Source organism: Phalacrocorax aristotelis, chromosome 1 (genome assembly GCF_949628215.1).
Source record: "Phalacrocorax aristotelis chromosome 1, bGulAri2.1, whole genome shotgun sequence".
NCBI lineage: Eukaryota > Metazoa > Chordata > Aves > Suliformes > Phalacrocoracidae > Phalacrocorax > Phalacrocorax aristotelis.
In genome coordinates, this window is record NC_134276.1 from 201,570,189 (window position 1) to 201,594,627 (window position 24,439).

Genomic DNA, 24,439 nt, shown 5'->3' on the forward strand with positions numbered 1-24,439 from the left:
AAAATGCTCAGAGCCCAGCCCACTGGTCCCTTCACCCCCAGAACAGGGTTATGGATGTTTTCAGACTGGTCTCTTCTGTCCTGCTCAGACCTCGAAACTCGAATTAGGCATGCTACCCTTACCTGCCAACCCAGAAAGCATAAACTCACCAAGTTTCTGGCAGCACATTATCCCTGGAACAAATCCCAATACTGGCAGCGGTCACACTACTACAGGAGTGCCTCAGAAAGCAGCTTGTGCCCAAAGCACACAACTATATGGCTCCCTAAATTCAGGTCCGGAGTAAATTACAGGACTTAGACACCCACATCAGTCCTAACGTAAGTAGGAGGGACCCTGAGCTATACAGCTACAGACATCAGCTGGCTCTACAAAAAGCAAGCTGGAAAAAAGACATCCTTGTCAGGCTCATAACACAGTATCATGGACTACGCACGGCCTTCAAACTACATTTTAAGAGATCCTTCTCTAGAGGCTTCACATTTCTCCAGCCCTATGGCTGTGACGCTGCTTAAATACTGCTGACAGTTATAAATCTACATGCCTCTCTGTGGCCCTCCTGCATTTCCCCAGGAATTACAACGTGCTGTTAACCTTGAAAAGTGCATCGAGTTATTTTAAAATGCAGTTACTGTGCACACCTGGGAGTGCAGAGATGAGATTCAGAGAGAGGGGAAGAAAAACATGCAAACCATTTCCTAAATGTAGAAGGAACATGCAGTCTCAGGTAGTAAAATCCATGGTGAGAGACTGGAAGACTTTTTTTCTGAAGGTAGCTCTAGAGCTAAAACTCTTAAGTAGCTCTCTTTTGCATATACATTTCTAACTTGAAGAAGCCACTTTTCAAAATTTAAGCTAATGATGAACTTCAGATTACAAAATAAACCCTGCTTTGAGTACCTAAAGATGCTTGTGCTTCCGTCACTGAAAAACCTGGTACCAATTTTCCGTCTCAGAGAATGGGTTGGTTTCCAAACCAGTGAATTTGAAGCATTCTGTATATAAGTAATCTGATACCTGAAATGAATATTGAAGGAACAAGTGCCTTTTACAACATGGTAAAAAATGCCAATCATTAGTAATGCCAGGTACTAATACAAACTGCTGACAGTTCTATCGAGAGCTCTGATAAGACAGTTTTAGCGGTTGGAAACTAACTGCACTCAGTCACTAATTGCATACATCAGGCCAGCATGGAGTGCATGGCTTTGTTCTCTTTAATTAAGATAAGTATAGACTTCTCACATTGCGCAGTTACTTTCAGGGGAGTACTATGGAAATTTAAAATGTGTCTACTAACCATTGTATTTGAACACAGAGAAGGCAAGCTACTGCTAACTGCTTTCTCCACATAATTTTGCCATATTCGTCAAGAACCTTAAAAAAAAACCTTAACCAGCTACACATCTAGATATACAGGAGGGGACACTCAATGGTCAAGAAATGAGAGTGTCCCCTCCCACAGAGTTTGATGAGAATCCCAAGGGTAAAGTGATATTTTGTGCTTTATGCCTTTTTCTGGTTCTCCTCTCTCCCTCCTGTCCGTGAGGGGTGTTACCGGCATCACCCTAACAGTTTTATTCCGCACCTGAAGTGCTGACCTGAAAATGAAACCCCTGTTTACAGATTCTATATTTAACATCGACTACAGAGTTACATATATAAGCATACAAAACAGATGCGGCAGAATAAGCAAACATCTGAACTTCACACACTTTAGTTCAGAAGACAGATGCTCACTTTCATGCACGTCACAAGGGAAACGCAGTGACGTAGAAAGCGCCCATGGAGTAGGCAGGTCAGCCCCGACAGAGTGCAATGCAGTGTGGGATGGCTGCTGGAGAGCCAAACCAGCCCACTGCAAGGACATGCCCTCACAAACGTAAGCAAGCATTCACTCAAAACCGAAATGAGCTCGGTTTCAGACAGAAGTCCGTATGAACGCACCCCAGGAAACGCATATACCCATGTGACTCAGCATCTAATCATTACACTTATTCGGCATGTGTAGCCAGCAAACCTCGTCATGAATCCCTTAATCACAGGTCAAGAGAGTGTCAAAGCCTGCATTCATGGGATCAGGAAAACACTGAAGCATTTGAGGGTTTTTTGACAAGGAACATCAGCTCCTGTGGAAGAGCAAAATTACTCCGAGAAGTTGCATCAGTGACTTAAAGCACCAATGTGACCGCTCGGACCTGCATCCTGAAAAAAAAAACCCACTCAAAATTTACTTTAGAAGTATCTTATTTTTACAGCCTACTGGGAAATGTGAGGCCACAGCTGGAGTACTGTGTCCAGTTCTGGAGTCCCCCGTACAAGAGAGACATGGACATACTGGAGAGAGTCCAGTGAAGGGCCACAAAGGAACCAGAGCATCGCTCCTGTGAGGAAAGGCTGAGACAGCTGGGACTGTTCAGCCTGAAGAAGAGAAGGCTCAAGGGGAGATTCTTATAAACACATATAAACACCTAAAGGGAGGGTGCAAAGATGATAGAGCCAGGCTCTTCTCGGTGATGCCCAGTGACAGGACCAGAGGCAGTGGGGACAAACTGAAACACAGGAGGGTCCACCTGAACATCAGGAAACACTTTTGCACTGTGAGGGTAACCAAGCACTGGCACAGGCTGCCCAGGGAGGTTGTGGGGTCTCCGTCCTTGGAGATATTCAAAAGCTGTCTGGACTTGGCCCTGGGCAACCTGCTTTCAGTGTCCTGCTTGTGCAGGGGATTGGACCAGCTGAGCCCCAGAAGTCCCTCCCAACCTCAACCACCCTGTGATTCTGTGAAATCTGTGATTCTTTCTCACAGATGAGACACCTCGAACAAGTTTTACAGTAAGTTTGATGCACTCTTGTTAACATGTGTATCTAGAACAGGTGATGTGTTCATCACAGACCATCACAAAGAACTTGCTGCATTAACTCAGGATTTGAAAGAAGGTGCAACTAAATGGAATTTCAGTTTCCATTGCGATACAGACGTAGCTTTTAAACTAAGAGACAATTTTAAGTATTCTCAAGGCATGTTTAGAAAATGCTGCCAGCGGTTTTTTTCCTCGTTAACACAGACAAGTATTAAACACATATGGTGACCCAAGATGCAAATAGAAAGGATTTTTCAAGCACAAGTGAACACATTGGGAATCTTTACCTTCCACTATTCTCAGAAGCAAACAACTGCGTCTTCCACCATTTAAGCACCTCTGAAGATCTGGTCTTGTAAGTGTGGTAGCAGTAAATTTAATTCCATGAGTGTGTACTAAGAGAAAGGATTGGGTGTTCAAAAGAGGAGAGGAAAACCAGCAAGAGCTCTCCTAACCACAAATACAGTATTTTTGGTTTGCATCCGATAACTGCTCTTTGAGTTTAGTCAAGGCAAGAAGATTTATTGTGCAAAAGAAATTGTACTATTAAGGTGAAAGAAAAAACATCCAGAACTTGCTGTCTGCAAAGACTGCAGAGCCTGTTAATATTTATGAAGTCTGAAGTGGCTTCAAAGACTCCTTACTTCATTTTCTTATGTCATAACAAAAAGCAGCACTAACTTATTAAATTTTAAGATGAGTTTACCACTAACTGTTTTAATAAGTTCTGACCTCCTAGGAAAAGGCCTAACCACTTTGGGTTTTGTGTGTGTGTGTCCCCCGTATCAATGACAATGACCACAAGATGAAAAGAGAAAACTTGCATTTGTTCGGACACTTGAAAGATCAAAACACATAAAACCTGGAAGCACCCAACATTATGACCCAAAAATTGTGTTTCACAGCTGTGTTTCTGTGCACAGATTGCTTTGTGGATTAACCTGCTGCAGTGCAAGACCAGGGTACTGGGCAGAGAGGTAATTTCTTCTGGAAGACCCTGATTAAGCACTTCCTGTCAAAAGCCTTCCCTCTGATCAAACTCTGTGTCATAAAAATAACATTAGAGGAACTCATCTCTCCTCTTACATGTATGCTGCCATGCAGATATTGTTTAGCTGAGAAAAATCTACATAGGAAAGAAAAGGAAACAGTATTACAGGACAAAGCTGGAAAATTGTGTACCTTGGACAAGAGAGCCTCCAATGTGGGATAGCAGATTTTTCTGCACATAATACTGGAGTATTTTGGTAACAGCCAGGGCTTTCAGGACTTCAAAGTTCGAGAGTATCACTGTTAAGCCTGATAAACACTGGGGGTAAGGAGAGGGAAGAAGAGACCAGGACAAGCTACTGAGTAGCAGCATAGCTTCAACCTAAGAAATTCAGCAAGGTACACGTTGCACTTGACTCAAGAATTCCCAAATAGCATTTGTTTTCCCGACCTATATGAAACAAAAATTCAGGAAATATGATCTATTACTCCTCTAAATAGATATTCACCATAAAACTGTTAATGGGACCATATGTTACACAAAGCACAGTCTCACATCTTCAAGAATCCCTATGGGTTTAGTGGTGACTGAGTCAAAAAACAAAGCATGACTTTTCAGCAGACAAAATGAGGTGAAATGGGGTCTTTGTTAATTTTCCAACAGATCTGTCATCACTTTGGGGGTTAAACAGTTAATGCTCCTCCTTAGCTTTGAAGTCCCAGTATTCAAGACTGAATACTCAAGTATCAGAACAATGCTGAAGAAACACCACATATATGTAGGATCGCATGTATGTCGTGTATCCACGATGTTCTGTACCCCAGAAGTATACCTGACCTTTAAGAGCAGCATCAATCACTTCTCAGGCACTGCAGACATTCCCTTCCCACAATAAAATATTAAAGTTGGGGTTTTTTCTTCCCAGGTCTCAAACAATATAGAATGCCTCTGGCATCCAATATCGCCCCAGCCATTTGTTCTTATAATGAACTTCAGTTCCTACAAGCTTTGAATATCACATGCCGGGAGACGGAGAAGGGGTAGGGCCAGGAAACAGCTTCTGCAGTGGCTACCTGCTGTAAATCACCAGGAGTTAGTTTCCAGCCAGGAAGACAGCAGGGCTGCATGTCAGCCCCCTGATTTTCCCTCCTCAGTCAGGATCTCTGCTCTGCCAGTCTCCCCAAAACTGGGTCCCACCAAAGAGCAGAGCCAGGACAGGCTTTTCCCAGCTGCTGCCCTTAATTCTTCCCTCCCCCATCAGGGGCACTGACGTCAGGTCACCAGGCCACAGCGATGCTGGCAAGGCCGGCTGCAGGGAGATCAAAGCCTGGTTGATGCCTTCACCCAGAGCAGAAGCCGCACCGTGCCAAGGAGCGGCACGCACACATTCAAGCAGCAGCAGCCTCTCCTGTGCCACTCGACAGCCACCCCCTGACCCGGGACACACTGAGCAGACCAGGTCTCATTAGTGACACAGTTAAAAAAGAAAAAACCCAAACCCTTCGGTCTGATGCTTTATCTCAGGTCAGTCCCATCTGCCACCAGCCAAAACCATCTCTGAGTGCTTACCTGCAGAGCTGGAAACACGACATGGCTCATCTGCAATTCAGTCTGGCACCTCAGCCCAAAACCACCTTTATTATGGCAGTGGGATGAGCCAAACGTACTTGTGGTCACCATATGAAAAACAGCGAAACATAACTCAGGCTTTCAGGGATTTTTGCACAATATGGCATCATAACACCATCAATTTGTTTTATATTTTATCAGTTTCACAGCTAGTAGCTTGAATGTCAGCTTCAGAAGAACACAGCCTAGGCCTTAAAAAAGTCCTCCCTTTCTGAATAACTAGATACAGAATTTGATAACTAGATATGGTATTTAAAAAACCCAGGTTTAAGACAGTGCATACCTCTCATTCTGAGGAATGAAACTACTTACAACATGTTAAAAACTACAGCAGGATTCTGTCAGATAACGCTGACCACAGACACCTGGGATCCCTACTCTGTTAAATATTTCCCCTCCCCACCCACATCTCAACCACCACTGGAAACGCGATACCAGTCCATCATTCATTCCACATTCACACAAGCTTAACAGTATCCCATCTATTCAATCTAAAACTCTGCAGCTGCAGTAATGAAGCATGACACAAAAACATGACAAAAAGCTGTAATTTTCCCGTTTGCCCCATATATACGTTTGAGGCCAGTGGTGACCCACAGAAGCACGAAGGAGGCTCACGAGATATGTGCACGCCTACCAGAGCTTTTCTGAAGGAGTCTGGTTGACAGCTGGACTGTAAAACAGCCACTTCCCCAGCACCACGGCTCTGCCATCCCCTCAGTCTCCTTGAAAGTAAGCTCTCCAGCAGCATTTCTCTGCTCCTGCTCCTCCAACACTCCCGTGCCACATTGCTCCACACCAAGATGCACCAGACGCTGTATGCTTTGAGGGGTTGGCACAGTGCTGGCTACTGTTTAATCTGAACATGTGGCCAGCCCCTAGTCCAGCCAGGCTCAGCTAAAGCTCAGGATGCAAATCTCGCACCAAAATCAACGTTACCAGGTCTCATTTCTAAATCGGATGCCACCCCGATGCGACCACAGCCTGGGGGGGCGGGAAGAGATGAAGGACGCGCGCGATGCAGCTGGCGCTGCCCCCCGCCTCCTCGCCAAGGGAGATCCCTGCAAGCAGCTGTAGGAAACACTACCACCACCAAAGCCAGCTGCAGGGCAGCGCGAAGATGAGGAGCAGGTCTGGCAGCGACAGCGCGGTCCCCGAGACGACAACAACTCGGGAGGCCAGCTAGGACGAGCTGCGTTTGCACGGAAAGATGTGACCTCTACCAGGTTCACCCCCATCCCACAGACGCTGTGTTTCCTGAAGCCTTTGGCTCCTGCTCCGCGTTGCACCCGGGCGCCGGCGGCCCCGGAGGGCTCCCCAGCGCTGGGGGGCAGCGCCGCTCCTCCAGCCCCGGGGGCAGCGACAGCGGCAACCGGACGCCCCCAGCGCCCAGGGGGACGGCGTCCCTTTCCCTACAAACGGGCGAAGAAGGCCCAGAAACACGGAGACGCCGGCCGAGCTGCCCGGAGGCTCCCCCCGCCGCCCCCCCGGTCCGCCCCCCGCCGAGCCGAACAAAACAAAAGGCGGCGGAGGGAAGGGGGGCAGCGACCCCCTTCCCGGGATCCCCGGGAGGCACCGCGCCCCGCAGGCAGCCCTGCCCCAGTCCCCGGCCCGAGGGGCGGGAAGGCTCGGACAAAAAACCAAAAAGAATAAAAAAATATTTTTTATTATTATTTCCCTCTCCTCCCCCCCGCCCGAGGCGGCCCGCCGGGGCACTCACCCTGCTCGTAAATCGGAGCAAACTCTCATTCACGCTCCCCGCGGTGCCCAGGCCGACGGAGCCAGGCGACGCCCCGCGGAGAGCCGCCGGTCGCTGGGCCGGGCCGGGCCGGGCCGGGCCGGGCCGGGCCGGGCCGGGCGCCGCCGGGGCCGGGCGCGCCCCCTCAGCCCCGGACAAAGCGCGTCGCCCCTGCCCGCTGCGGGCTCGGGCGGCAGCAAGTGCCCGTCCGCGCCGAGGCCGTGCCGAGCGCCCTGCGCAGCCGCCGCCGCCGCAGCGCCGGAGCCGCTCGCCGGGGCCGCGCCCGCCCCGCCCCGCCCCGCCCCGCCCCGCCCCCGGGCGGCCCCGCGGCTGGAGCCCGCAGTAGGCGGGGGCGGGCGATGGGCGGCCGCTCGGCGCGGCGGGACCCGGCCCGGCCCGGCCCGCAGGAGCGCGGCGGCGCAGAGGGAGGCGTCCCGCCGCCCGCAGCCCGGCCCCAGCGCCCGCGGCCGGCGGAGGCGGAGAGAGGCGGAGGGAGGCGGCGGGTCCCGCGGCCCGCCCGGCGCGGCGTGCGCGGGCCCTGCGCGGAGCGGCAGCCAGCGGCCCCCCAGCCCCGCCGCCGCGCCCGTCTGCGCCTGCCCTGCGCCGCCCCGGCTCCTGGAGCTCGCCTGCGAGGGAGTCCCGACGCCCAGCAGGCAAGATCCTCCACCTCCGTACCGTGCGGCTGCCGGCGGCGCGGCCCGCGCTGCCCGCCGCGCTCTGCATCGCGCTCCGGCGCAGCCTGCAGCGGGGGTCGCGCTGTCCCAGCATGCGATTTGTCATGCGGCCTGCGCCGTAACGCTCTGCACGGGTAGGGTGGCGTGCGTGGGGGCCCGATCCCGAGCCCAGCGGCGCCGTTGTGCTCCGGGCTTCACAATTTGCTGTAATCGTAGGAGTCGTATGGCCGGAGCCAGTCGCGCTCCGGTTAAGCGGGGGCTGCAGGCGAAGCACGCACCCGAGCCCGGGCGAGGCGGCGGCAGGGCTGGGGGCCGCGGTCCAGCCCGGGGTACCTGCTCTGCGCCGCTCCGTGGCAGCGGCTGCGGCTGCGGCTGCGGCGGGCCGACGGTGCGGCAGGCCGGGCTGGCCGGCTGCAGCCTCGCCACGCACACGCTCAGGAGCCCGGGCCTGCAGGAGAGGGGTCCCTCCTGTGTGTAGGCACCTCTGTGTCAACCCCGTATATGCTTGTTCGTTAATTAGTAAGCATGTAGGGCTGTACACCATTGCTTATGCACCGTTCCTTGTGTTTTGCGGTGCTTGTCGTTAACCCTGATCTCTTTTTCGTAGCTTAAGAAATGCGGGGAGTATATGCTGTAAGAAATCCTTTTTTTCTCAACCCATCTTCTGGGTTTGGCAATGCAGGGACTGCCTAACGGAGCGAATGCTGTGCAGCGTAAGCAATATTGTACAATTTTGTAATAGATTTGTCTACCTCAGCGCGTGCCTCTAGCGCAACGGAGACGAGCCGTGGTTTGCTGTGCGGCATCCTCCGGCGAGCCCCCAGAGGGGATGGCCCTGGCTCCGCTGCTTTTCTCCAGCAGATTTGTCTGTTTGCAGGCTGATGATGGACAGCGCGTTCTACAGTTGCCAGTGTCCTCGTATTTCACGTCATCTAGTGCCCTTTGCATGCTGTCTGTGTAACTGTCTACTTTTTGAGATCCAGAATTTATGAATCAAAAGATGGGGGAGTGGAGCCATGTGGAGGCTGAGTCAGATTGTGAAAAAGGAAAGCCAAGCAAGAGTGTGCAATTGCATATCACATTTACAAACACGGTTTCATTCATCTCCATATGTTGCTCCTGTTACTACTAATAAAGCTTTGGTTTCTCAGGCTGGTGCTACCCTGGGAACACTGATCTTTCTGGGGTTTTTACTCAATAGCCTCCATTATATTTTTGTTATAGTGTGTTATTTTCCTGATTATGTTTTTATTACATGGAACACATGTTAATAACAGAAAGGGTCTGATAATATGAATGTACTTCCCACACCCTCCTCTTTCATTCCTATTATTTAATCTGCAAAGGAGAGACAGATTATCTACCAGCAGCAATTTTTTCCCTCTGTACTGGTAAGATTTCCTAATTATAAAACAAAAAAAATAGCCTTTTCCCTGAGTATGCACCCATTTGCTTCATCTTTCTTTCCTCATCCTGCTAATGATACCCAACTCCATCACGGTAATTTTGGAGCTGCAGGAAATCTGGCTTTGTCTACTAAAACACTTCTATGGAAGCCTCTGTGTGCAAAGGGAGCCAGAGAGCACGGTCTGCTGTAGGCGTAATGGTGTCTGAGGTTTTCTTCCCTGGCAGGGAGGTGTAACGGTGAAGCGTACAGTAATTTAATCCAACACTGGGAGAGAAGAAGGAAGATGATGGATTTTACTGGGAAAAAATAAGGTTTTTTAAAAAGTTCCAGGTGTAAGATCTAAGTGGCAATTTCAATGACCTTCATGATTTCTATTTTAGACAAAAGGCAGCAACCTAGTACAAGGGTATCGTTTGTCTTCTCCTGGCCTCATCCTTTGTTCTCCTTGGGTTTAGCCTGTCACTTCCCAGGGCTCGACTCTGCCCCTCGCTGGGGCAGCAGCACCTCTCACTCGTGATTCTCAGAAGTGCTGTTCTGGCAGGTGATTTTTTTTCTCCAGCTGTTTATTTCACATCTCTGCTGTGCAAGGTCTGTCTTTCTCTATGACCCTCCACATCTCTTTTCTCTGTGTCTCATTTACACTTCAGTATTTCTGTCTGGCCAAACATTGCGCTGGTTAGTTTACCCTCCCCCTTGTCTCTGCTTTTTGTCCACTCACACCTTTTCTCTCATTTTTGTTCCCTTTCATATATTGTCTCCTTCTTCCATCCTTTTATTTCTCTTCTTCTGTCCCAGTTTTTATACCCTGTCTTTCTGTCTCCTTTCTGACATCTCACTTCAGTTCACTGCCTTACTATACCATCTCTCGTCATTTTTGCCCCACACTGTTCCTTTGGTCATTGTCCTCCTCCATCCTTTCTCCTGACTTACATTTACGTGTGTGTGTGTGTGTATACATGTATCTCTACTCCACTCCAGATCTTCCATTCTCCAGCTGAGACAAAGAAATGACTCAGGTTGATAGTCTGATCTTTTTGCATCCCTTTCTCAGCACCTGAAATATGCTGCTCCTGCCCATCCTCAAACACACGTATCGGATAGACTGAAGAATTAAGTATGTGGGAAACATTCCTAAATTCCAAAGTAGACTTGAGAAAGCAGCTCGCTCAGGCTGCACTGTGAACAGAGCGGTTATTGTGCTCCCCCTGACAGTACCAGAGGAGGATTGTAAGCCCCCTGAACCCAAGGACCTGAAGGCATTTTCTTCACATTTCTAAATTTCTGATTTTTGGTAATGAAAAGTCTATAATTTTAGATAGGGGACACCACCATCTATTTGAATTATCCCTTGAATCCTGGACTGATCCAAAATAAGACCCCACAAAATGCTTGTCTTTTTTTGCCAGTTGTCTTATTTTATTCATTTGTTAAGCCACTTTTGTGAAGCTATTGGGAAAGAAACGCTTTTCTCCTCATCAGAGCTAAGCTCTGCCTCTGAAAAGGGCTCTGTGTGGGGTGAGGCTGGGATCTCAGCTCATCAGCTTCCCTTTTTTTGGGAGCCAGAGGGAGAGGAGAGAGCTGTGACTGTAGGATCATATGCATTGGGTGAGTGGGAGGTGGAACTATAGATGCATAACCCAAAAATGCTACATTAACCTCAGGGGGTGGGGGTGGAGTTGTTTAATAATATTTCCCCCTGACTATCCCTGACTAAAAACAGCATCATTGGTGGTCAAGGACAAATGTTAGATTTTGCTATTTGAATAAGACTCTTAGTTTACAAAAAATCTGCTTTAATAATAACACTATTTTTTTGTCTTTCAAAAAGCACACTACTAACTGGCTGGAATGAAAACTGCTCCGTCCCACAGATTCCACCTCTGCTTTCTGGCAGCTTACCTGACTCATAAAGAGAGAGGGGGATTTTATACGCCACTTACATCAACTCAACATTTTCCTGTGTGGTGAGAGTTAATCACTACCCTTGTCATATTATTTCACCAACCTTCTTGAAGGCTCTGTCAGGGGAGATTGTTTATTCTTCAAACTAGCCTTAAAACTTCGTATAGAATAGGGATTTTTTTTCTGAATTTGGTGAAAATACGCAGGCGGTCCACTGCAATAAAGTTTTCTGTGTTATTTGTTGCGAACTGGCGGTTACCCCAGGATCAGGGGAGAGAGTTTCCGTTTGCAGGGGACTCACCTATGACATGAGACATGCCTCCTGGAGAGTTGAGATGCATCAGCTGAAGGTAGAGGGCCATCCCCCAGGTAATCGTTGCAGGAGGTGCGCGCTGAGGAAGAAACTGTGGGGCTGTAGCTGTGATGATCAAGGATCTAAGAGGGCAATGTTTTTTCAGCACAGGCAATGTTTATTTTAGACCAACAGATCCAGGAAAAGCAGACATGCTTTTGGGCACATAAAATCTCTCCTTATAACCTGTTTATATAACCTATGTGACCCTGTCTCTTGTGAGGATAGAGATTGTATGTAGTAGACTGATATTTGTCAAGCAGAAAACACTACACGAAAGAAGATGGGAAGATAGGAATCGGAACAAAACACAAAGGTGAGAGTACTGTAAGTAGAGTGTGCGCAGGGGGCAATGGAAGAGCGAGTAGGAGATGCTGAAAGTGCATCTCCAGAAAGGTCATTGGGAGTTACAAAGAGGACATGAGTTACCCTGGAAAGTGAGAGGAAGCTTGAGCACAGAAGCATGTGACATTTTTGCAGAAAAATTTCTTGAAATGAGGTACAGGGAGGGCAGAGAGGAAGGAACAGCCGAGACCGCTCTGGAGCTCAGCACTTAGTGTGAAGAAGGGCCAGGGAGAGCATTTGGTAAGAGTCTCGTCGTTTCTCTGTCACAAGGGCAGGCAGAATCAAGGAATGTGAAGGAAGGGAAAAGCAAAAGAACTGAAGTGAACCGTTGACAAATGTGGATGAAGGAAGGGTAGGGAAGCTGCTGCAGTGTTGACAGAAAGGGAGAAGTCCTCTTTGGGTCCCTGGGGACCTGGAAAATGATTGACAAGTGGGGTGCTACAGGACGGGAGGCAGGGAGCATCCCATCAGGAATGAGCTGTCTGACTGTACATAATACAAGTATGGGTTATTTCCATTCTCAATGTGTATAAGCCTTAAAATGCATTGCAGATACAGCAGCTCTGCCCTGAAGATAGGGATGCTGCAGCTGTCACACCTTCCTCGTTCTCCCACACCAGAATTAATCCCGTATTATCTCCTCTCCTGCACTGGGGGGCCTCAGCCCAGCTCCTTCTTATTGATTGTGCCTGCCTAATAACTGGGGCATAACTCAGGATAAGGACTCAGGAGTCACCCACAAAGATGTGCTGCTTGAAGCAGAGGCACTAATGAGCTCTGTGGAGGGTGCATGCTGAGAGGCACCAGCAGGGAGGAAGAAGAGCAGAGAGGGAGGCACTTCTGAGGAAGAAACAGGTTGGGAGACCATAGCAGTGGGGAAACTAAAGGTGGAAACTTTCTCGGGAGGAAAATCAGTGTAGGAGGATGGAGCCACGGAGCGTTAAAAACAACAGTGTGGTACAGATAATATGACACTCCACTGGCATTTGAAACCTGCTGCCTTTGAAAACCCTTCTGTGTTTTGAAAAGTGAGCCTTACATTTAATTGTTCTGATTGCTAGTGACCAGCCAGGACTGCTGGCATTTTGGGGCTGGCATTTTGTCCAGCAACCCCCATTTTCTTCACTGCTGGTCTAGTGGTTGCAACTGAGTCTTCAGCAGAGAGCTCTTTGCAGCCCTGCCTGATGCAAATATTGATGTATCCCTAATTATGCTTTGATTTCTCTGGAAGGCAGATGGCCCTTTTTAGCTTGTATCAGTATAGTGACTCGCACACTAAGTCCATGTGATAATGATGCTGTCACAAATTAGAGCTAAATTAAAACACTATTCACAGGCAATTTGTACAATGTGGTATTTGGGCATGGGCTAATCTGGCCTGAAAGCCATTCTTTTCAATGTTCCTGGAGAACTGCAAGCTTTTCAACCCAGTGGCTGTTCAAAGTAACCTGTTAGTCTCTGTACAAATATCACATGTTGGATGGGACCAAGTGGCAGCAAACCTGCTGGGGCTTTGAACCTCCTGGCACTTGTAATGGGTGTGAGAGAAAGAAGGAAGGAAGAATAAAGAAAAGAATAACGGAAAGAAGTGCAAAGAGAAGGACCTCTTCAGTAGCACATCAACATAGAACAGAAAGATGTTGTCTGGTTAATGCAGAGCAGTTACGTTATGTGCTATTGCCAGGGCCATATCGCAGAAATCTTGAAAAAAAAAATTAGGTTTTGTGTTTGAACTATGAAAGGTATGGGTTTCTTCATCTTTCTCCCCTCCTCTGTTGCCCTCATTGTCCCACGTCCAAGTAAGGATGTAAGTGAGGTTCCTTCTTCTCATCTCCAGTGTAAATTTATCCACAAACATTTTAAAATGGTTTATTGTCTGTTCTTGTGCCAGAGTTTACTTTTACCTTCAATAACTTCTGTGTCCTTAGTGCTCACCCCTATCTATTTCTGGAGAGTAGGCAGCACCCTTCTTCGATGGGGCTTTGCCATGCTGTCCCAGCCATGCTTTTCTCCTCTCATTCCATCTAACAGGTTCTCTATTTTCCTGCTTTGTACAGAAGATGACCTCTAATGCTCAGAGGACTCTTTGCCTGTGGTAACGTGATCTAGTGGCTGCAGCAGAGAAAGGTGTCAGCAGTCCTGGATTGTATTCCTGATCCAGTTATTGGATGATGTGAGATCTGGGGAAGGACATTTATCTTTGTTTCCCTGCAGGCTCCAGTAATAGTCTTGCATCTCCATTTTACAGTAAAATTGCTATCACCATGCCAAATTAATTATTAATACACACATTACAATATTTTCAGTATCCTGTAGCAATGAAATCTGACTCGCTGCTCTTCAGCTTGTGGAATGGCACCCAGTCCTTTTGGATGTACCTGTGTGGTGCCCACAGCTCCTGCATTTACACTTCATGTTCCCAGACACCCATCTTTTACAGCCATGATAAAGCAGCTTTCACATACTTCATTAATTGCATGCTTTCCACTAATTTTTTTAAATCATTTTCAGGACTCAGTGAAATGTGGGTAGTGTAACTGGGAAACAACAATTGAAGTCAGAGACTGTCATGTAGAAGGAATGTCAGTCGTGATTGATTACAGCTGCACATGTCATGCCCTCGCCTGGCTCTTTCTCCGCCTGTAGGAGAAGAGTTGGTCATGCTCACTGCCCAGGTCTGTTGAGCATACATGCATTAGACCCATCCACGTGGCATGAAGGTTGCTAAAATGTTTTGCTGGGCTTGCCTCACCCCTGTCATTGTGGACATGGCAATACTTACATTGGGTTGTACCCATCGCATCACTCTTAAAAACTTTAATGACCTTGGTCTGATCTTCAGACTAACTTGGGAATACAGCTTTCCACTTTGGCATGGTTTTCAATCCATATGTTGTATTCCCAGTCAATGTGGTATGGCCAGATGAAACATTTGGGGATTAAGGTCCCTGCTTTTTTTTATTTTTGTTACATAAATTATCTGTAGCACTGAAAAAGGTCATAGAAAGCTATTGAAACCTGGAGATGCAGTGTGTGGGAGGAAGAGGTGCCACATGTGTCTGCATTGGTTCCCGCGTAACTTGTGCCTCAACTCAGAAGCAGCCCTCATCTCCTGGGGCTTCTTCTCCTTCTCCCACCCACTTTCCCCTTATGGCCTGCAGGTGTTGGGCTGTAGCTTTTCATATTTTGTCCATGGCTGAATTAGTACATTTTTAATGGATGCCTTCTTCAGCACCGATGAAAATAGTCCAGAATTTTTATTATTCTCCATTACTCCATAGAATCCATAAAAATAATTTGCTTAAATGCCGCAGCAGTTCTTCAGGCTTATTACCATTACTAGTTTAGAGATCATGACTCCATTGTAGAAGGAGTTATTTAGATACAGCAGACTAAGTAAGTATATGGTCCTCTGCTTTTCCAGAGAAACTGAAATGATGAGGTCAAAGATCAAGAGATTTTCATTTTTGTTAGGCACAGAGCAATTTATTTTGGATCTAGGCTTTTTATTTTCAGTAGCATAGGAATGGAATGGAAGTAGCATGGAACAACTAAAACACCTTTCTGATGTGTAATGGGTCGTTAGTATTACAGACCCCAGTCACATATGATTTATTGTTCTCACACCCATTTCCAAACATCTGTACTTTGCAAATTGCTGAGAAGATTTGTACAGCATGCAATGCTGCCAAGTAATTGAGCTGCTGCAATGCCTTGCTTCTGCTGCCCAGAAGGATGGCTCCGGGTCAGCCAGAGATCATCTGCCTGTAAGTGGTTAGCAGGCTCTGACCTCTCACTGCCTTCAGAGCAACTTTCCTGAATTAATCTAAGGACAGGAGCTAAACCCTGCACCAAGAGGCAGAGTTGCTGCTGACGGGTTGACCCCCAGTAGGTCCAGTTTAGTTGAAGTGAGATATGAAGGGAACAGCAGCCTGTTGCTTACGGAAAGGTTTTGTGGCATAAGAAGCGAATCCTGATGACTATGAAACTTGGAGAGGAAGCTTGTGCTGAAGTTTATCTTGTGTGAAGGTTTTGACTTACTGATAAAGCCCCAGGAAGGGAGTGAGCCTGGTTGTGGTCTCTGTTGGGTTGCGTTAGTACTGAGAGCTTTCTGGGGTTGGTTGGGATAATACATGTTTCTCTAAACCCTGGCACTCTTTGTGGTAAAGCTGACTGGAGTGTAATTGTAGCAGATGCTGGTACTGGGTGTACTCTCTTAAACATTTAACGAGCATTGGTCTACAGAAAACATCATTTCTCCTCTTTGCATTTATTAGGTTCAGTTGGTCAAGCATGTAGATCAAAGGAGATTCCAAAGCAGTTAGCTAACAAGAGTGCTTATAAAGAGCAGATAAATTCATGCTAAAGCTTCTTTAAGTACTCAGTTATTTATTCACAGTAACAAAACCCTGATGAAATGTGGAGTCTGATTTTTCTAAAGTACTGAGCCTCCTGGATTCCAGTGGAAATCAATGTTGGCTGTTGGTGCTGAGCGTCTCTAAACATTGTATTTGTGGTTTCAGACCCAGGTCAAATCCCCATTGACTTCAGGCACTCCTTTAATCAGGGTAAGGGCAGGAGTATGTAGCCTCCTGACACTCATTCTTCTTGCAGCACTGTGTGCCTCTGTTGCTCTACTTGACTCATGGCTAAGTTTTTCTTTTCTTTAAAAATTCAATATATCTTCTCTGCAGAGTACTCTGGTCTAGGGTCCTGCTCCTTACTCCGCACATAACCATCTCTGATTGATACCCCCACAACCGTGAGAAGTATTTGCAGCTTGGGCAGAAGTAGCACAAGATATTAGAGCTGTTGCTGGCGATTAAAAATGTGTTTTCTGAAATTGGAAATGGACGTGCTAGAAAAGAAAAGAAGTGAAAAGAAAATATTACTGTAGGGAGTATCCTGTACTGAACTCCCAGGCAACGTGTTAACACAAGCAGTGATAAGGATTAGTCAAAGAGCTAGGACACCAGTGTATCTTAGTGCTCTGTTCTGCTTGTATTTCTTCTGAAGAAATCTAAAGATCACATTGAACATAGTGCATCTGTATCAGGGAGTGAGTTTGTAGCATTTCTTTCGATGTTAAGGAGGGGGCATCTTCAATTTTAACGTATTTTCATGGTCCAACACGCAAGCATGAATCTCTTCACTAGAAGAATTGCATGTGTGTATCCAAGGTTAAAAGTTAGCCATTTAAATTATAACAGGAGCAATCACATAAAATGCAGCAGAGCATGTGGGGTTGGGGATGGGGTCTTATTATTGGTAATGGATTACCTGGGAAGAGACCTGGCATCCCAAAACTGCTCTCTGTGCCCCTCCACCATTGGAAGAAATCATGTATTTCAGACTAGTTTACCTTATTCTAGGAAATTCTCCTCCTTGTTACTTCAGAAGGCGGCAAATATTACCTCATCATCACATGCTAGACAACATACTGAGGAAAAAATTCTTTACAGTCTAAAATATGACTATCAGTTTTTGCACATGAGGGAGCATCACTGATGTCTCATGGTGACTCATCATGCTTCTGGTTTGCTTTACTACCTAAGGCAGAGCTTGCTTCCAAGTAACTGTAAAATATCTGCTTGTTTTCTCAGTTATTACTACTTAATGACACCTGTTGGATGAGCAAATTCTTGTTTAATAACTTCCAGGTAGATCGCTCTACATTATAAAAAGAAGGGGATTTGCAGTCTGCAGAAGTATGCTGTTGAAACAACATTCATTTGCTGACATCTGGTAATTTGTAAACTGTGTTTAGCAGATCTGCTGTCTGTGCTTATACAAGTATTTTGAAGCAGATGAAGCCATTAGAAAGTCTTTTCTGTGGAAACATTCCCTAATTTGTTGCCTTTCTTTGTGTTTCAGAGTAAAACAAAAAGCAGCAGCTAATTTAACTTCACATTTCTTGACGTGTAGGATTAAAGCCAAGTTTTCTGTATTTTATACAGCAAGAAAAACTAAGGAAAGGGACCATAATTGGGTAGAACTAACAGGACATTGCTATTTAAGGGGCAGAATAACAGCAAGTGCCCATTGGCTCTCATTTACTCTAGCAAGGATTAAAATAGATCATCAGAAGATGAGTAAATATCAGAATATCAGATGTCCAAAAGGTAAGAGCTTGAGTTTTTCCTGCAAGTGTTTAATTTTTCACCAAAACTTCCTAAGAACAAAGTGCCAGTTCTAGAAATCTAATTTTTATGGTTGCTTAGGTAATTACAGCAAGAGAGCAGCCTGGTGGGTGTGGGGATTTACAGTTGATGCCACAGAAGTTGTCACAGAAAGGGCAACTTTTATTAGGAAAAAGGAAAAATCCAAGTGCTGTTTCCACCCCTGCGTGAGGAGGCATCCAAAAGGCCAGCTAGAGGTCCACCCATGGTCACCCATGCACACCACTGGCACCAGCCTGGCACTGGTCCTACAGACTCAGCAGCAAGGCCAAAACCAAACAAAAACGCTGCAGGAGCTTCCCTGCCTGTCTACCTCTCCATCAATATATCAGGTCTAGGGAAAACAGAGACAGCATCAGGCTTCACGTGGGATTTCTCAGCAGGGCTCCTCTCCCATCTCAGATCTGAGAGACTGCAGTGATTTGTAGGTTTGAATATGTTTTCAGTTCATTTTCTTTTTAATGATGCTGAAGAAAGGGGTGTCAACACAAAGGAAGATGTATCTGTCACTCTGCACTGCTCTGGTTTCTAGCAGCAGGCAGGCTGCTGCTTGGAGTCAGCAAGAAAATATACTGTGGTTGGTTTTGTTGTTGGTTTTCTGAGGAAGGGAAAAATGCCAGCACTGATAACTGATTGACTCAGAGTGTACAAAGCTGTAAAGAGAAAAATGTGCCCAAATACTTTCCTCAAAACCCTGAAACCTTCCAAATGTCATTGTGATGCTTCAGAGTGCCTCCTCTTGCATGGCCATACCCTGTGTCCCAGGGACCTCGGTGGGTTGGACCTGGACATGAACACCGTCTCCCCTCCTTAGGGCACCTTGTGGGAGTCTCTGGCTGCAGTATGCCATAGGAAGTGTCCACTGGGGAAACACAGCTCTTAAGGCATGTTCTAGGCAAGTGGTACCCAGTCTCCAAGAGTTGCAGAATGGCTGAGGCCGGAGGCACCTCTGGAGACCATCTGGTCCAGCCCATTGTCAGCGCAGGGTTGGCCACTCCAGTTGGGTTTTGAGTATCTCCAAGGATGGAGACCCTACAGCTTCTCTGAGCGACCTGTGCCAGTGCTCGGTCACCCTCACAGTAGAGAAGTCAGTCATGATGGCAACACTTCCAAATGCAAAATCTAATTATTAACCTCCTCTGGTTTTCTCCTTTATTTAAATGAAAAAGAAAGAAATGCAACTATTTTCATCCAAAACCACCTGTTTTTTGAAGGTCACTTAGTTTTCCCAAAACAAACTCTCCACATGGACACTTTGGGAATAATCCCACTACTTCCATCTTCATACAAGAGCAGCACCTGCCTGTGGAGTGCATTACACTGTTGACAAAAGGATTGGTGATACTGTTGGCCATTATTAACATTATTTATTTAGCACATGGCAAACTCAGTCAGGCTTTTTGTGCTAGGCACTGCCCAAACAAACTGGAAGGAAGACAACCTGTTCCCAAAGAAAATGTTATTTACCTGTTAAATAATAGGCTGCAAAGAAATGGGTGGAGGGAAGCAAGAACACCAAAGCTTTTGAGCTAATCTTTGAACTTTAGCGTCATTGCTTCCCTCATCGCAGCCATACGTGGGAGAAGAATGAGATCCTGGCTGCACTATCTGAGCATTAGCTGGTCAAATGGACGGAGAAGTCCTGTAGGTGTGACCTTTTCTGGAGACATATGAAATCACTCTGGTGCCTGTTGGGTGCTCTATTCATTTTTTAAAAGCCACAGTACGAGTGGACTTAACAATTAATACATATTTTGGAAGGACACACTTCTTAAAAAGCCTCAGAAATAGTCATTTACATTTTTCGGTTGTGGTGTTTTTCAGGCAGGAAATTAGCTCATGAGAAAAAGAAGCAAGTGCACAGTTGTTTCTTCTCTTGGAAAAATGCCTTTCCATTGAAAAGGCGTATTTTTGAGTCCGCAAACAAGGGCAGTAGGGGATTTCTTTTCCTGATATTGCTTCCCAAGTAGAGGAAGAAAGGAAGAAAAATCATGGTTTCACCAGAGGAAGAAAATGTGGTTTTTAAGGGGGAAGATGTCAGAGTTTTGAAGGGTGTCCAGGACTTTAGGGGCGGTCCAGCACCTGCCCTTCCAAATACCTCCACTCGGAAGAATGCCTGGGAAAATTAATAAAGGGGATGAGGTAGCAGAGTCAAGCACATAGTTCAGTGAAAATTTGGAGTTTTTAAAGAAAAGGTAAAAAATTGATCTAGGAGGGCATGCCTGGGTACCCTCAAAGCAAAGCATGGAGCTCTGGAGGCTTCCAGCTGCACATTCCTGGCATTTCTGTGACACTGTTTTTCATATGCTCGAACTGAGTGTTTTGCCATGCCGAGTCTTAGAGTCCACTTTTCTCTGAGCATCCCACGTGTCTCTGGGCGTGGTCTCTGTGGTTTTCCATCTAGATCAGCTCACTGGGCTGTGAAGCTTTGCCAAGGGGTGAGTTCACCTGAAAGAGAACTACTCTTACATTGTACCCATCCCCTTCCTCTTTCAATGAAACTGCTTTTCCTTTAACTTCAAAAAGTCAGCAAAATATGTTAGTATGATTGCCAGTTGGTATACGTTACAGCTACAGGATTCCGGAACCTAGCAAAAGGCCAACTAGAGGAAAGAATCAACAGCTTTCAATTTGTTTGTTTGGTTTTTTCTTTTCTTTTTCTTTCTGTCCTCCATACCTGATGCTAGATTGCTAGTTATTCCAGGGATTTGAGAAGGATTTATATGTATTTACCCAGTTTGGGTTTTTTTTTAATGTTGGTATGCTTTAGTCATGAGAAGTTTGAGGTTCTGGTGCAAGGAAGAGTTAGTGGTCTGCTTGCAGCCTCTTACATGAAGTTTTCCTGTACACTGGCCTTTTCCACCTAGTTAGACAATATCCCATTTTGGACTGACAAAATACTTCTTTTTGCAAGGTGAAGCACAGGAAACTTGAACAGGTCTGTCAGGCCTCACAAAGGCGAAACTCCCATTAATGGCAAGGAAGAAACTGCTTTGCTTGAGCAAAATTTCAATGTGAAGGACATTGGTGTCAACTTTTGCTTGTAGCCAGGTGGGCATTTTGGAGGGCTGTGGTGGAGACGTTGCCTCCCCGCTCCCTGGCCTCCCGAGCAGTGCCAGCCTGCCCTTGCATCTGAGCGTGTCCCTGCTTGAAATGCTCAGCATTGCCCTTTGCCCATCACCTGCCAGACCATGTGGCCACCAGCGCCCAGCCTTGGTGCGTCGTAGGGTAAAGCAGCCAGCAGCAGCCTTGGTGCTTGCTGCACGTGGAAGGCAGCATCTCACGTACTGAGGGTTTGGAGCTGCGGAGGTTTCTCACACAGTTTGGAAGCAGGAGCTGGTATGCACCGAGACGTGGGCATGTAAATCCAGCCTCGGCACAGAAGGCATCTGCTCCCACAAGGAACAACCGGGAGCTTTTTAAAGATGTGGTTGCAAGACGGCTGATGTGTCTGGCTTTGATTGCAGATGCAAACAATAGTGGAGAAACCAGGCCAGGATGGAGGGTGGCATCTCATTCCTTCTGAAGGAGGAGAGGCAGGGCTGAGTATGCAGCCGTTGCTTTGGCACAGGCACCGTTTAGGTCCCTCTCTGATGCTCTCTGTGTGCAGACCATGTGTCACATCCAAGATTTCTCTCTCCTATTTACTTCTAAACATTTTCCCATGCGGCATCAGCCCTGAAGCTCTTTTTTCTCTTCTAGTCCTCTTGGCCAACAGACTGTAATCCATAGGTCATCTTCAAAGGAGGCACAGAGCAATAAAAGCCCAAGCCCTGAGGTGATGCTGGAAGCTGATCCTCCAGCAAAGCCTGGAGAAGCCTTGCCTTTCAAGGGAGCTCTCAAGGTGTACTCTGAAACAAAACTGTTTACAGTTATTCCCTTGATGCACATAGTAACACACACATAAATTTGTAGTGTAGGGGAGACACCCAGTTTTATGGCAGGTTTACATACTATCTTTTTGTTATGGCACTCCTGGATGACAGCAGCCATCTGCAGGTCAGGGCTCTGCAGGTTGTGGCCTAATGGAGAAAAACTCGGAGGGAGGATCACACATCTTTGATGTAAACTGCCCAGCGGAGGCCTGCTACCCCAAAAGCAAAGAGCACCAGATAGCAGGAAACAATTTCAGTCCATGTAGCTTCTCTCCATTGACACATAGCCCAAAGGCACTTTGATTTTTGCCTCTTATCCACATTGCTGTTTCTCTGTCAGGTGATTCCTGCCACCTCCTCTGAGCTCTTCTACTCCCTGGTATTTTTGCTAGCTAACGTGAATACGGAGAGATTCCAGTAGCTCAGCTAGCTAGCTAGCTATGATTTTTATGTTCCACTGGAATACATAGTGTAAAACAATAGCCACAGAAATGCAAGCACTCTCAAAATAAACTTTTACGTACTTGCAAAAATAAAGGGCCTACTGGAGATTGTAATAACCACATAAAATCATTTTTGACCAGTCTCATACAAAGGTGGCTTCCGTTATATCTTGTAACAGTCTCCAACCCATTCCAGAAAGATTTTATTTAATCCATGCTGCAGCTAGTGTTTTCTTTGGAACTGCAATGTTGTCCTCAGAAATATATTCACCCCCAGCTCATATTTACTAAGTAGATGCTGACTAGGCCTGGGTTCAGTGACGTTTACAAGGCCAGCATTATGGGGTTTTAAACAAAAAAATCCCAACAAAAAATCATACACAAACCAGAGCAGTTCTTACTGGCAGTTCAAAAATGCCTGCACAGGGTCATGGGGTGTGTGTCTCAGATTCAGAGATGTTGCGTGTCTGCGACTCAGTCTCTCTCATCTTTCAGTAAAATTACACTGTAGAAGAATAAAAAATAATTTGAGGGTTTTTTAATGTTCTTTTCAAGCAGTTCCAAGACCCAGAGAAATTGCTGTCAGGATGCCGGAGCCAGCGAAGTCCACCTCTGCCCCCAAAAAGGGCTCCAAGAAAGCTGTGACAAAGACCCAGAAGAAGGGTGATAAGAAGCGACACAAGAGCAGGAAAGAAAGCTACTCCATCTATGTCTACAAGGTGCTAAAGCAGGTCCACCCCGACACCGGCATCTCCTCCAAGGCCATGGGCATCATGAACTCCTTTGTCAATGACATCTTTGAGCGCATCGCTGGAGAAGCCTCCCGCCTGGCCCATTACAACAAGCGATCCACCATCACCTCCCGGGAGATTCAGACAGCCGTGCGCCTGCTGCTCCCAGGAGAGCTGGCCAAGCACGCTGTCTCGGAGGGCACCAAGGCTGTCACCAAGTACACAAGCTCCAAGTAGCCAGACGCCACCTCTCCAACGGGACCATCAAGCACCGGACCCTCCACACAAGCACAGGTAGGCAGCCACAGTCCGGGTAAATGTCACAGCTATTATCCACAGCAATTTACAGCCTTGGCACGGGCACGAGAAGCTGTCCGGTGGAAGAGGGGACGGTGATCTGGATGTTGGCTGATTTTCACAGTCTGTTTGGGACGTGCAATGGGTTCTGTGGGGCTGGTGGAGGAAGCCTCTGCTTTCACATCTCATCCAAAGGACTGACCGACTGCGGTATATCCAAACTCTCCTCTGTGCTTGGCAAACATGCATGTTTGGCACTGGCAGGGGAGTCTGGCAGCAGCAACACAGAGACGCCGTCTCTGAAGTCTTCCTGTTTGGCTGCTTTCTCACAGTCATCCAAGACGGGCACCAAAGAGTCAGCGCTGGTATCCCCTCCCTGGTAGCCCGGATCCGTCCTGGTGTACAGCAGCGCAGTCCACCCCGTGTCAGCAGAAGTGGCATTGACAACTACCAAGCACGGGCTGTAGAATAAAGTCCATATTGATTCAACATCTATCTGTGCTTGACAGCTTGTTTTAAAGAGCAAGCCAGGCAGGCAGGCAGATATCTGGGATGATACCAAGCACTGTTCCTGCTCATCACACTATCGAGCAGGCGAGGGTGCCAGCACTGGAGCTGCCTGCTGCCTCCCACCTTGTGCCGAGGTGTATGGACAGACAACGGGGGATGTTGGGGCTGGGTCGCTACCTTCCCCGGCTGCTGCTTTGCCTGCTTTAGGACTTGCTTTGTTGTGCAAGACGTTGCTAATTCTGCTGCTTTTACGGACACTTTTTCCTCCCTCCACACTGCCTGGGCGCTCCCTTCCACTGTAAGCATGGGCGAGACGGGGTGGTGCCTAAGGGGGTCCCCTCTCCTGCGAGCGCTGGGGTGGTGCAGAACAGACAGCACAGAGGTGTCGGGAGGGGACTGAATATTTGGGAGGGCATCCAGAGCAGGAGCGGAGGTGGTTAGCACAGTCCAGGGGAGAGGCAGGCTCCCCACAGAGGTCACTGTGGGCAGGTCACCTGGCCC

At 47.2% G+C, this 24,439-nt stretch overlaps 2 protein-coding genes across 4 annotated transcripts in view; one reads left to right on the top strand and one right to left on the bottom strand.

Moving 5' to 3' along the window:
* Positions 1-7,321, bottom strand: part of GRAMD4 (GRAM domain containing 4) — an 82,952-nt gene extending 75,631 nt beyond the window's left edge. Inside the window, exon 1 of the mRNA XM_075081296.1 lies at positions 7,205-7,321. Coding sequence (XP_074937397.1) covers positions 7,205-7,233 — 29 coding nt within the window. The 5' untranslated portion in view covers positions 7,234-7,321. The remainder of the gene's footprint in view (positions 1-7,204) is intronic.
* A 257-nt stretch (positions 7,322-7,578) lies between these two features.
* Positions 7,579-23,917, top strand: LOC142051783 (histone H2B 5-like). 3 transcript variants are annotated; one of them, XM_075081299.1, is made up of 2 exons: positions 7,579-7,875; positions 22,956-23,917. In XM_075081299.1, exon 2 carries the CDS (start codon positions 22,988-22,990, stop codon positions 23,366-23,368), a length of 381 nt encoding a protein of 126 aa, XP_074937400.1. In that variant the 5' UTR covers positions 7,579-7,875; positions 22,956-22,987; the 3' UTR covers positions 23,369-23,917. The 3 variants fall into 3 exon arrangements, with proteins under 3 accessions (XP_074937400.1, XP_074937399.1, XP_074937401.1); XM_075081298.1 differs by having other exon boundaries at positions 7,580-7,875; positions 22,959-23,917; XM_075081300.1 differs by lacking the exon at positions 7,579-7,875 and adding an exon at positions 11,153-11,268 and having other exon boundaries at positions 22,959-23,917.
* Positions 23,918-24,439: the final 522 nt, after the last annotated feature.